General features: G+C 46.3%; 1 protein-coding gene across 5 annotated transcripts in view; it reads left to right on the forward strand.

Annotated features, from left to right (window-relative positions):
* NRF1 (nuclear respiratory factor 1) overlaps nucleotides 1-13,873 on the forward strand; it is a 79,967-nt gene that overhangs the window by 3,603 nt on the left and 62,491 nt on the right. For 4 of the 5 annotated variants that reach the window (XM_081210237.1, XM_081210234.1, XM_081210236.1 and 1 more), the window contains exon 2: nucleotides 12,692-12,926. In XM_081210237.1, coding sequence (XP_081066363.1) covers nucleotides 12,704-12,926 — 223 coding nt within the window. In that variant the 5' untranslated portion in view covers nucleotides 12,692-12,703. The remainder of the gene's footprint in view (nucleotides 1-12,691; nucleotides 12,927-13,873) is intronic. The other variant, XM_081210235.1, reaches the window with a different exon arrangement.

The following is a 13,873-nucleotide window of genomic DNA, read 5'->3' on the forward strand; positions in this document are numbered from 1 at the left end:
TAAGGTGCAAAGAATTTTTATCCTTGTTAGAATTGCAGTTTTTACGCAAGAGGGAAACCGTGACAGTAACACTGGGTTTTAAATAGGTTTCTTTGATATGCAGAGGACCCTTAGAAAGTGTTATCTGGAACCAGGAAAATTCATCTGTTATCCCACAAGGATAATTTCTCCCTGGGCTTTTTTCTTTCTTTCCTGAAAATGTCAACATTTTTTTTTGCTGCATTCGTGTTTCAAAGCGGGAGTGGAGCTTCTGTGTCTGCCATCTCCACTTCTCTTTAGGCTTGCTTCAGACAAGACTCATTTCCTACAAGGAAGTAACTGAAACCGCTTCTTTAAATTGCAGTATGATTGTAAGCATTTCGCCTGAAAGCAAGTCTCGCTGCTCCTTACTGCCTTGATCTCCACACATGATCCTCCTACACAGGATGCTTTCACATATCCTTGCTATCATTCAGTTCTTTGCCAAAAAAATTCTCGCCCCACCTAAAACGTGTAGATAAAATTTCTGCAAGAAGGAAAGAGGTGTGTGCGTGCAATACACATACAGTGGTACCTCGGGATGCGAACGGGATCCGTTCCGGAGCCCTGTTTGCACCCAGAAGCAAACGTAACTAGCGACGGCACGTCTGCACATGCGCGTGTCGCTTTTCACCACTTCTGTGCATGACGGCATTTTGAGCACATGCGCGAGCGGCGAAACCCGGAAGTAACACACTCCGTTACTTCCGGATTGCTGCAGAGCGCAACTCGAACGTGCTCAACATGAAGCATATTCAACCCGAGGTATGACTGTACACAGTTAATGTACATAACTTAAAGCAAATGTTTTTGACACACAAAGTCAATGCTGTGTCAGTAGAGATACAGGCTGGATCTAGACCAGGGGTCAGCAAACTTTTTCAGCAGGGGGCGGGTCCACTATCCTTCAGACCTTGTGGGGGGCCGGACTATATTTTGGAAAAAAAATTGAATGAATTCCTATGCCTCACAAATAACCCAGAGATGCATTTGAAATAAAAGGGCACATTCTACTCATGTAAAAACACACTGATTCCTGGACCGTCCGCAGGCCGGCTTGAGAAGGCGATTGGGCCGGATTCGGCCCCCGTGTCTTAGTTTGCTGACCCCTGATCTAGACACACCGAAGAAGACAGGTAGAGAAAAAACAGGACTCCATATCTCCATCTGATGGCACAATGTTACATTGCATATACAATGCATTTGTTGTTTAGTCGTGTTCGATGAATCACTTTTTCTTTACTAGTCTAGCTGAGTTCACTGTGATTTATAGACTTACAGTGTTGGGCCAGAGCAAGAGAAACCCATTCAGATCCCCTGAACACTCAAGGTTCAGATCAGACAAAAGAAGTCACTCGCACAGCACATAGATATTGGGAAGGAGACAGACCATAAGCCTGTGTTTGCATATAACACTAAGCCAAACTATAGTTTGGCTCCACGTAGAGCATCAGGACAGCAGAGGAGTGAAGTGGCCGCGATTTTCCATCTTGGACAGATATCGGCACACGTATTCATTCTTGCTATACTTCAGTTTTGACTTAACTTAGTTATAGATGAACCAGACCGCAGTCTCAGGTCAATCCACTTCACGGAAATGCTCTGAGCGTGGCAGTAGGATGAAAACAGAAATGTAGCCTAAGAAAAATAATCAGAATTTAATGGAAGTATCTTCCCACACTAGAATTCCAATTGACGTTTTGTGATAAAAGCAAGAGTCTAGTAGTACAGTCATATGTCTGGTTGTGTTTGCTTCATGTTGCGGATTTTCGGGTTGCGAACGCGGCAAACCTGGAAGTGTATACTTCTGGGTTTCGCCACATGCGCAGAAGCGATTGCGTGCTTTGTGCGTGCGCAGAAGCGATTGCGTGCTTTGTGCGTGCGCAGAAGCGATCTACGCGCTTAGCACATGCGCAGAAGCGCTCTTTCGCGCACGCGCAGTAGCAACGCTCTACTTACAGACTTTTCGAGGTGCAAAAGGCACCCTGAAACAGATCACATTCGTAAGTAGAGGTACCACTGTATAGCAAATAAGGATGCTGGTGGGAGAAAAATTAGTTATGTTTATTGCTCATAATTCTGTTATATTGGGGGGGGGGAGAGAAATACTTAATGGTACAAATCAAAGGGTCGTTTACCTGATTTCACCATAGCATTGAGAGTGTTGTAATAAGCAGGCCCTGTTTCCAGAAAACAGAGATGATTTCTTTCCACAGTCTATACTTCCGTCTTCTGTCATGGTCTCTTATCATTCAGTCTGTTAGCTAGAGGGGCTGTACTTTTGCTTTTAACTTTTGTCTTACCGTTGCCCCACCCAACCGTAATACTTTTGTCATGGTCTTGTTTCCAGTGGCATTGGGGCACCGGTCTCCCAAGCCTGGGTGTGGTGTTCCAGCATAGCATTTTAAACTCTCACCCTTGCACCATCACAAATATGAGGCTGGCAGAGGACAGGGCACAACAACCCCAAGTCAACAAGCTGCACATGTAAAAGAATCTGTGAACGGAACAGAATTCAGGGGTTGCTTTGGCCCCCAAGTCTGCCGTAGATTCCTGAACTTGCACATGAAGGCGCATGGTGCGTAGTCTGACCACTGGTTTATTTAGCCCAGTATTGTCTACTGTGGCAGCAGCGCTTAAGGGTCTTAGGCAGAGATCTTTGTCAACAGATGTTTTAAAATGAGACCTGCCACCACTGAGCTTTGTCCAGCTGCTAACATAGGCCATGACAGCTTGTCACATACTTGGTCTGATTCCACATGCTTTCCCCACTAATGAGTTTTAGGCATAGTTTTGGGCCTACTGGCTGAGTAATGTCCAGGTCCAGTGCGTGTGCTTTTTACTTGCTTGCTATGATGCCATGTTGCTCTCTAGCTTCGAGTAGAGGGGTACAGACATCCTCCATAGATGTGTTGAGTTTCCAAGGGTTCAGTGGGTTCACCCCACCCCTAGTATGTGGCTGAGGACCTACAGGCTAGCCTTGTGTGTGTGTCTATTCAAGGGTTAGTACACATTTATACATATTTTATACATATATAGTGTGGTACCTCTGGTTGCATACGGGATCCGTTCCAGAGCCCCGTTCGCAACATGAGCAGATCGCAACCCGTGTGTGTGGGTCGCGATTTGCCGCTTCTGCACATGCGCGTGACATCATTTTGAGCGCATGCGTGAGCAGTGAAACCCGGAAGTAACCCTTTCTGGTACTTCCGGGTCGCTGCAGGATGCAACCTGAAAAGATTTAACCTGAAGCAAACGTAACAAGAGGTATGACTGTATATGCATACAAATTTTTATTAAGTTTTTGAAGAAAAAAATTATAAAACAAAACGATTTCAAACATTAAAATACAGAGTTCTTTCGAACCCTTAGACCCCCTTTCCCTCCCTCCATGGGTTCCATCTTTAAGATTAAATTTACTGCATCTTTTACCATTATCTATCTATTCTGTAGCTATAATTACCATTAAAAAATTCCACATTACAAGTGTCTTTACATGCCTGCCAAAGATTTTTATTTTTTACAGTGGTCTTTTAGGTAAATTACAAATTTACTCCAGTCTTTAGAAAATGCCTGATCTTCCTGGTTTTGGATCTTCCCCATCAGTTTTGCCATTTCCACAAACTCCATTCGTTTCATCTGCCATTCTTTTGTTGGTACTTCTCCTTCCTTCCACCTCTGGGCTAGTAGCATTCCTGCTGTCGTTGTTGCGTGCATAAAAAGTCTTTTATCTTCTCTTGGGAACACTTCACCTATAATACCTAGTACAGCCTTTCTCAACCTGTAGGTCCCCAGATGTTGTTGAACTACAACTCCCATTACCCCCTAGCTAGCAAGGCCAGAGCTCAGGGATGATGGGAGTTGTGGTCCAACAACATCTGGGGACCCACAGGTTGAGAACTGCTGAGTCCTAGTAAAAAGGCTTCTGGTTTTTTGACAAATGTATTTTTAAACATTGTCTTTAACTCATATATATCATTTCCCAGAAAGCCTTTACCAGTGTACGTGTCACACTGAGTTCAGTGAGATTTCATACAATTGCAGCCCAAGTTCATTCCCACTTTACATCTTAAGCAGTCATTAGGAGTCACAGCTCCTTATGATCTTGTCACCAACATAATGCTAAGGACCCATCTGTCAATGCAAGGATTTATGCTTTTGCAACAGGACTTCTCCCTCCCCCATCCCCTAAATCGGCATTGGATTCCCCCCCACCAACCCCCCCCCCGAGCAGATTTGAGGAGGGCAGGAGGAGGACAACTGGATTGCACAACTGGAAATCCTTGAGGAGTGGTTACTTAGCACTACTTTGAATATAACCCTGAACATGTAAAGGAGCTATGAATCTGGAAGAGCTGTGCTACTCTTTTGCACTGTGACGGACAGAGAGGCTCCCTGTCCTGCAAATTCAGGAAATCTGTGAAAGACTTCACAAATCTTGTGTCCAGGTGCACATGTGTAAGAACTATAAATGTCATAGTGTTGTTCTGTCTGACAATGGTGTCTGACAACTACTTCTATGTCCGAGTACAGCTGAGGGCACAGATCATCAGTCTTCACTTTGTGTTCAACTGGAAACAGCCTGAGCCCAACACCTCTCAGGATCATCAATCTCCATTTCACCCTTCCTGGGTTCTGGTTATGATATCATCCTTATAATATGAGATCATATAGATGATATAATATAGATGAGATCAGACAGGAAAGAAGCGGACAGATCTCAGGGCCTCCTCAGTGCTGGCCCCTGTACTCTGGAAGTGTGTTAGCAAGAAGATAAGCCACAACCTGCTCCTATTTATTTTTGGAGGAGGAATTAATGGAAGGCAATTCTTTTTTCTTGAGCCTTTGGTTGGGCTCTCTTTAGCCTTCCCAGCTTCACTTCCTGGGATCAGTCCCAGTTCTTACAGACACCTCATCCTTGCAATGTCAGAGATCAGCGCCTGATAAAGGACAGCAGGGTGTTTGTGTGTGTTGGGGTGCCCTGTTCTTTCAGCATTCTTCGCTTGTTCAGCTGGTACATGCAAGTACATATTATGCGGCCGCCTTTCTCTTTGAGGAGGGACAATTGTTTTAAATTGCCCGGCTGCCCTGTATCAAGACCTGTCTTCAGGCAAGCAGCTCAGAGCGCTTGCTAATGAGAATTTTCTCCGATGCCAAAATCCAACAGCCATTTTGCTGTTAACTTACTTAAAACAAAGAGCTGCTTTGTATTCCCCTCTCCTTTTCGCTAGCAGCCCAGACTGTTTTTTCTTCTTTTTCAAGACTGTGACTATCTTCTTTTAAAATATGCTGCTAGCAGGGACTGTGCTTTGAAAATGTCAGTCCTGTAGGTGTGATATTTTGGGGAGAGGTTTCTAGGCAGGCAGTGCACACAGAAGGCACCATTGCCCCAATCCTGGTAACTGGCTTGTTTGTTTTCACACAGCCCCCAATCAGCTACTGGCTATGAATATTTCCATATCACATAGCTGACATATGAAGGTGAGAGAAATACTTCAGCTCAAAAGTAATATTTGCTTGACTGGTTAAAATAGGATATTGGGCCATCTTGACTTTGGTAGAGATTGTTGTTTTCCAAAGTGGGTGGACTTGGAATCAAGGCATGGGTGGGCTTAGAATAATGCTTGAAGTTTATGCTGGCTGCAAATTGACTGCCTCAAGTCTGCTGTTTTCCAAAACCTGCAGATCTTGACTGCTGAAAGAGGAGAACTATCAGACCTTTTGGGCGGGGGGGGGGGTACGTTGTGTACATTTTTATATAAAGATTTAACTCAACATAGCGAAATGTCTTGAGTTAAAATGTTCAACTAGTAAAGTGTAACTGACCATGCTGCATTTCCAGGGGTTTGGGAAATGGTGCTCTGGGCGACAGATTTGCCCCCATTGAGGGTGGAGGTTAAGAGGCACTTTGCTATAGTGCATGGGTAGGCAAACTAAGGCCCACGGGCCGGATCCAGCCCGGTGATTACCTTCTCAATCCGGCCCGCGGACGGACCGGGAATCAGCGTGTTTTTATATGAGTAGAATGTGTACTTTTATTTAAAATGCATCTCTGGGTTATTTGTGGGGCATAGGAATTCGTTAATCCCCCCCCCCCAAATATAGTCCGGCCCCCAACAAAGTCTGAGGGACAGTGGACCGGTTCCCTGCTGAAAAAGTTTGCTGACCCCTGGCATAGGACCAATTATGAGCAGCTTTGGTCACATTTACGGCCGGAGTGGGGAACCTTTTTCACACGTACCCATCTGTGCAAGCGTCCAGGGGCCACATGCCACAGTGGTGTGGGGCCAGAGGCAAAAGTAGGCGGAGCAATGAATGAATTTTGCCTTTATATAGAAGGCCTGTTTCTACACCCACCCACACCCCTCTCTATTCTAAATCCTGGCAGCCAAGAGGGATTATGAAGTAGGGCTGATGAGATGTGTGCCCCAAGGAGAGGAGAGGAGATAGGGCTGAGGAAGGCTTGTTCTGCCTGGGGAGATTCCCATGGACCCAGGCAGGGAGGCCTGGGGCTTGAAGTTCCTCACCTGCAATTTATGGCATGCTAATCAAAGGTTGCTCAATTCTCGCCCTTCTGAAGTGCTTGGTTTCCGAGCATCTGTTAATTCCCCAATGCCTTTTTAACTTGGTTTGAAGAGTTAGCCTTTTCTAAAAAAAGCATTAAAGAACAGATAGTTTACTCTTACATAATGCAATGCAAGGAGACATTTTAAAGACAGCCCCAAATTCTTGGACAGGTGCAATTCAGAGAGTTCTTGGCTGGTTAAACAAAATTCTTGATAATGCCTGGAACCTTTTTCTGCTCTTCAGTGAATAAAAAATTGGTGCTGCTTCTAGTCAAAAGAAGGCATGGTGCAACGAAGAATGCCCTGAACATGTTCTCAACACTTTCCCTCACTTGTCAGTGTCAGTTGTGAACAGGAGCCCCCACCCCAAGACTTCAGACACAATAAATCATCCAGCGCTTGAAGAAACAAATGTGTAATGTATCTGTACAGGAGTGCTAGGCCATTCCTTCCCCTCCTGATGTTCTTGACTACAGCTCCCATCAGCCCCAGCTAGCATGTCCAAAACATCTGGAGGGAACCAGTTTGCGGAAGGCTGTTAGACAGTTCGGTACTGGTATTGCTCAGATATTTGAGGCGTATCCTTCGTTTCTCCTTGGTCACACATGATGAGCCAGGCTCTGGCAATGTGGGGCAGGTCCTGGGGACAAGCTAAAGGGAGGCATGGGTAGAGATATAATAATAATAATAATAATAATAATAATAATAATAATAATAATAATAATAATAATAATAATAATAATGCAACGTGCACCACACCTCTTTCGAAATGGTCAGTTCTTGCATTTCCGCATGTTATCTGTCAACTTCTACCAACACCCCTCCTAACTGCAGTAGAAGCCTCTTGGTTCAGGCTATCCTTGCCCACAAACTTGATCTCTGCCACCTTCTGAGCAGGTGCCCCTCTTGACAGTTCTTCTCTGGAATCAAGAGCACAGCTTGGCAGCCTCCAGTTATACTGCCACAACCTTCAGCCAAACGCTCATCCGACAAGCGTCAATTCTCTGGCTGTTATGCATTATTATTATTTATTGAATTTATATGCCGCCCTATACCCGGAGGTCTCGGGGCAAAGATCAACATAAAAACCACATCAGTGCATCAATGGAAGTAGTCTTTGGGGAATAAATGGAGCAGGATATGGAAGAGACTTGGAACATTAGATCATGAGGCTCTTAATCTCAGAGTCCCACGTTGGGCAAAAGTTTCCTGCTTTTCAAGTAATTGGACTAGATGACTCTTGTGGTCCCTTTCCAACTCATTATGATTCCATGATTAACTTGAAAACTTTAATTTAAGGGGTGCTACTGAATTGTTTGGAGGATGCCTGCCACAGTGAGCAGAGCAGAACTCTCTGGCCTCTCTCCATAGCTAGACAAACCAGCCCCATCCCAAATCCTTGCCTCACTTATTGCCCAATTCACTCAGTTATCGGGCAGTGCAAAATCTAGATAATTTGGCTTTCAGAGAGGCACATCCGTCTGTCCTTTCCACACCACAGAGTGAACTGTATGGCTCCACAGAGGCCTTCAAGAGTCCTCCATACGAACCATCTCCAGCCTCCCTCAATTGAGCATTCATGTGCACCTGTGGAGTCTGAGACCTCTGCAGCAGTCGTCTGCTTCCCCTACCCAAGCGATGAAAAATGCTGTAAAAGGGTTTGAATCCTTGAACACGCCGCCCCCCCCGCCCTTCACCAGCACTAGAGTTCTTGGGGAATTAAGGATATGGTACCCATATTTCGGGGACACGGATGGCGCTGTGGGCTAAACCACAGACCCTAGGACTTGCTGATCAGAAAGTTGGCGGTTCGAATCCCCACGACGGGGTGAGCTCCCGTTGCTCGGTCCCTGCTCCTGCCAACCTAGCAGTTCGAAAGCACGTCAAAGTGCCAAGTAGATAAGTAGGTACCGCTCTGGCGGGAAGGTAAACAGCGTTTCTGTGTGCTGCTCTGGTTCACCAGAAGCGGCTTAGTCATGCTGGCCACATGACCCAGAAGCTCCCTCGGCCAGTAAAGCGAGATGAGCGCCACAACCCCAGAGTCGGCCACGACTGGACCTAATGGTCAGGGGTCCCTTTACCTTTACCCGTATTTCAGAACAACCCAAATTCTGTTCGCATGTCTGGGTAAACAAGTGGAGTTGCATCCAGACACTGAGCCTGGGGAGTTCTACTTAAAAAAGGGACTTTACTTTCCTCTCCATGGGCACCCTCACAATCTGCTCCAGAAAGTCCTCCAAACTTCTGGAGAAGATGTTGGGCAGGGCGGCTTCAGGGGAGAGGAGAGAGTTGCACAAACGGATGTCTGCAATCAGCATCAGATGGTACCCACAGGTTTGGTTGAAGTTTTTCTGGACCACACCAGAGCATGGCCCCATCCATCTCTCATATTGTCCACCCAACGTTAGGTTCTCAAGCATTTTGAGCTATGCGCACAGCTCGATGAGCACAAAAGCTGTATTTTCGCATTATGTTTTCACTAAATTTTATCAGTTTAAGAACAGGTAATTTTTAGCACCTGCATTTTCTACCCACACAGCCTTGTAACATAAGCTTCTAGTTATGTAACCCCATCAGTAATCTTACCAAACTTGCTGGTACTAATTGGCGACTGAAGGCTAATTAGCCTTTGTTGTTACAAAGAAAATGGATTGTTAGCTTTTAGCGTTCTGTGATTCTTTTTATACAGTGCAACTGCAGTGTTTTGTGTGTTTCATATATTTATTATAAAAAAAAAAACTTGGCAAAGCAGCATCTTAGAAAACGGACACGGAACCAAGGCAAAGGATACAAAGGCCAATTTCCTATTCCACCCCCACATCTGCTCTCCATTCTGAAGTATTCTTAGAAATCTCGTTCTGTGTTTGTGGTTGCTTTCTGTTGCTAGGGATCATTAGGAAAGGGACTGAAAATAAAAACTGTCAGTATTATAATGCCATAATACAAACCTATTGAGCAACTGCAGTTGGAATATTGTGTATAGTTCTAATAGCCACAACTTAAAAAGGACATTGCAGTGTTGCAGAAGGTTCAGAAAAGGGTAATCGAAAATGATCAAGGAGATGGAGTTCCTCCATGAAGAAAGGGTGGACATGATAGAAATTCATAAAAATTGTGCTATGGCACAGAGCAGGCTTCCTCAAACTCAGCCCTCCAGATGTTTTTGGCCTACAACTCCCATGATCCCTAGCTGGCAGGACCAGTGGTCAGGGATGATGGGAATTGTAGTCTCAAAAACATCTGGAGGGCCAAGTTTGAGGAAGCCTGGCATAGAGAATGCAGAGAAGTCTTTCTCCCTTTCTTGCAAGACTTATTTATTGTTGTTGTTGTTGTTGTTGTTGTTGTTGTTGTTGTTGTTGTTGTTGTTATTATTATTATTATTATTATTATTATTATTATTATTATTATTAATACCCTGCCCATCTGGCTGGGCTTCCCCAGCCACTCTGGGCGGCTTCCAACAAAATATTAAAATACAGTAATGCATCAAACATTAAAAGCTTCCCTAAAGAGGGCTGCCTTCAGATGTCTTCTAAAAGTCTGGTAGTTGTTGTTCTCTTTGACATCTCATGGGAGGGCATTCCACAGCGAGGGCACCACTACTGAGAAGGCCCTCTGCCTGGTTCCCTGTAACCTTCAGATATACTGGACCGAGGCCGTTTATGGCTTTCAAGGTCAGCACCAACACTTTGAATTGTGCTCGGAAACGTACTGGGAGCCAGTGCAGGTCTTTCAAGACCGGTGTTATGTTTTCTCGGTAGTCGCTCCCAGTTACCAGTCTAGCTGCCGCATTCTGGATTAATTGCAGTTTCCAGGTCACCTTCAAAGGTATCCCCATGTAGAGTGCATTGCAGTACTCCAAGTGGGAGATAACCAGAGCATGCACCACTCTGAACTTGTGGATATCCAACGAAGCTGAGTGTTGGTTCAGGACAGAAAAAAAGAAGGTATTTCTTCCACGCTGCACATAGTTGAACTATGGAACTCCCTCCCACAAGAGACAGTCACGGCGACTGACTTGGACAGTTTTAAGAGAGGATTAGACAAATTAATGGAGGAGATGACTCCAGTGGCTATTAGCTATGAAGGCTCTGCTCTGCTTCCAAAGTTGGGAGGCAGCAATGATTCCGAATATCGGCTGCAAGAAATCACAGGAGGGGAAGAGTTTCTCTTGCGCCCGGATCCTGCTTCTGGGTTTCCCACAGGGATCTGGTTGGCCACTGTGAGAACAGGATTCTGGGCATGACTGGCCGCTGGCCTGATCCAGCAGGCTTTTCTTATGTTCTTACATTAATAAAGCGATGGAAGGAGTGGGGATGTCCTGCAAGCAATTACAGTGGACGCTCAGGTTGCGAACCTGATCCGTGCGGGATGCATGTCCGCAACCCACAGCGTTCGCAACCTGCGTCTGTGCACGTGCGGGTTGCGATTCGGCGCTTCTGCACATGTGCAAAGCGCGATTTAGCGCTTCTGTGCATGTGCGGCCGCCAAAACCTGGAAGTAACCCGTTTCGGTACTTCCGGGTTTCGGCGGTCTGTAACCCGAAAAAACGCAACCTGAAGCGGCTGTAACCCAAGGTATGACTGCATTAGTTCAGACCTCTGGCGAGACTGATCTTCCTTCTCCTGGTACTACGGTGGGGCGGGTGGTAGAGAAAGTGAAGTGGTCCACTTGGCTCTGGCCTAACTTACTGCCAGCATTCAGCCCCCAACAGATTGCCCCTGAAGGATCATGCCTGGTTTGTACATCCGATGAGCCACACTGCCTATGTTATAACGGTGAATAATCAGGGCACAACCCAATGGTTTAAGGTGCATTAGCGACCTTCACACCACATGTATAACATGAAACCTGACTGCTTGGGAAAGGAAACGCATGAATACTGAATGAGACCTTCATCCTGTTCTTTAGGATTTTAAGTTACAGTGCCCTTTTAACTTCGGGTTTTAGATTACGCCCCTGAAGAGGGGTTGCTCTGATGTCTGAAAGAGGAGCCCTTCCTTGTCTTTTAATTATAAATCCAGTATACCTGAAGGAGCGTCTCCACCCCCATCGTTCAGCCCGGACACTCAGGTCCAGCGCCAAAGGCCTTCTGGCGGTTCCCTCACTGCAAGAAGCCAAGTTACAGGGAACCAGGCAGAGGGCCTTCTCGGTGGTAGCGCCCGCCCTGTGGAATGCCCCCCCACCAGTTGTCAAAGAGAAGAACAACTACCAGACTTTTAGAAGACATCTGAAGGCAGCCCTGCTTAGGGAAGCTTTTAATGTTTAAGAGACTATTGTATTTTAATTTTTTGTTGAAAGCCACCCAGAATGACTGGGGAAACCTAGCCAGATGGGCGGGGTATAATAAATATATTATTATTATTATTATTATTATTATTATTATTATTATTATTATTATTATTATTGACAGTCTCCCTCAGGAGGTTGTGGACTCTCCTTCCTTGGAGGTTTCTAAGCAGAGGTTGGGTGGCCCTCTGTCATGGATGCTTTAGCTGAGATTCCTGCACTGCAGGGGGTTAGAATAGATGACCCACAGAGTCCCTTCCAACTCTATAATTCTATGATTCTATGAATAGGGAGAGGGGATATATATAAAAAATAAAAAAAATGTCCAGTAGCACCTTAGAGACCAACTAAGTTTCTTCTTGGTATGAGCTTTCGAATGCACACGAAAGCTCATACCAAGAACAAACTTAGTTGGTCTCTAAGGTGCTACTGGGCAATTTTTATTTTCTTCTATATTTCTACTGTCAGACCAACACGGCTGCCTACCTGAATCTAGGGGGAGGGAGACAGTCACATCAGCCAGTCAGGTCGCAATGCAGGGTCAGCAGTCATAAGAACATAAGAGAGGCTTGACTGTTGGAGCAGATCAAAGGCCCACCCAGCCCTGTACTTACAGTGGCCAACAAGATGCCTCTGGGGCTCCCACAAGCAGGTCCTAAGCACACCAGTGCTTTTCCCACCTGTGATTCCACCTCTTCAAGATCCCCACCTGTTCTAGGTTCTGATCTTTGAAATAAGTGTCAGGAATGGATATTTCAGACTTCACTTTTTCTTCCTCCGCCTGATTTCTCTCCCCTCCTGTATCTCCTTTCCTCTAGCAGTAGCTACCGATGGAGGAACACACGGTGACGCAGACGGAGCACATGGCCACCATCGAGGCCCACGCGGTGGCCCAACAGGTGCAGCAGGTCCACGTGGCCACGTACACGGAGCACAGCATGCTCAGTGCGGACGAAGACTCACCCTCTTCCCCCGAGGACACTTCCTACGACGACTCGGACATCCTCAACTCCACGGCTACTGATGAGGTGACCGCCCACCTGGCCGCTGCAGGTACATTGCTGGCGCCCTATCCTGTTTTCCCCCACTTGCCCCATGTGCCCTAAAGGGGCATAGCATTTCTTCCTCTCTTTCACATCAAGACTTGACTAGGAAGTGCAGAGTTGGCCACAGGTGCCCAAGGAGGAGGCCCAAAATTCTTAAAGGTAAAGGGACCCCTGACCGTTAGGTCAAGTCGTGGACGACTCTGGGATTGCGGCGCTCATCTCACTTTATTGGCTGAGGGAGCCGGCGTACAGCTTCCGGGTCATGTGGCCAGCATGACTAAGCCGCGTCTGGCGAACCAGAGCAGCACACGGAAACACCATTTACCTTCCCGCTGGAGAGGTACCTATTTATCTACTTGCACTTTGACATGCTTTCGAACTGCTTGGTTGGCAGGAGCAGGGACCGAGCAACGGGAGCTCACCCCGTTGCGGGGGTTCGAACCGCCAACCTTCTGATCAGCAAGTCCTAGGCTCTGTGGTTTAACCCACAGCGCCACCCGCGTCCCTCAAAATTCTTAGGGGATCCACAAATGCTTGAATTGATACCCATAGGGTTTTTTAAAATTTTGGTAGAAGCAAATACTTGTACAGTCATACCTCATGTTACGTCCGCTTCATGTTACGTTCTTTCAGGTTATGTCCCATGGCAACCTGGAAGTACCAAAAAGGGTCACTTCCGGGTTTTGCCGCATGTGCAGACGTGCAAAATGACATCATGCGCAGAAGCGGCGAATCGCAACCCGCGCGTGCGCAGAGGCGCCACTGCGGGTTGCGTTCCTTTCATGCTGCGAATGGGCCTCCGGAACGGATCCCGTTTGCAACCAGAGGTATACCACTGTACTGAGCACCAAAGCATTTCCAGGTCAAAGGATGTGGCCATCTTAATATTTCAGGATGTAAGTTCTCCAAACTCTGAGAAGACTTCAGTGGGATTCACTTGCCAGTCACAGAGAC

The sequence above is a fragment of the Podarcis bocagei genome (genome assembly GCF_964188305.1).
Source record: "Podarcis bocagei genome assembly, chromosome: 10".
Lineage (NCBI taxonomy): Eukaryota > Metazoa > Chordata > Lepidosauria > Squamata > Lacertidae > Podarcis > Podarcis bocagei.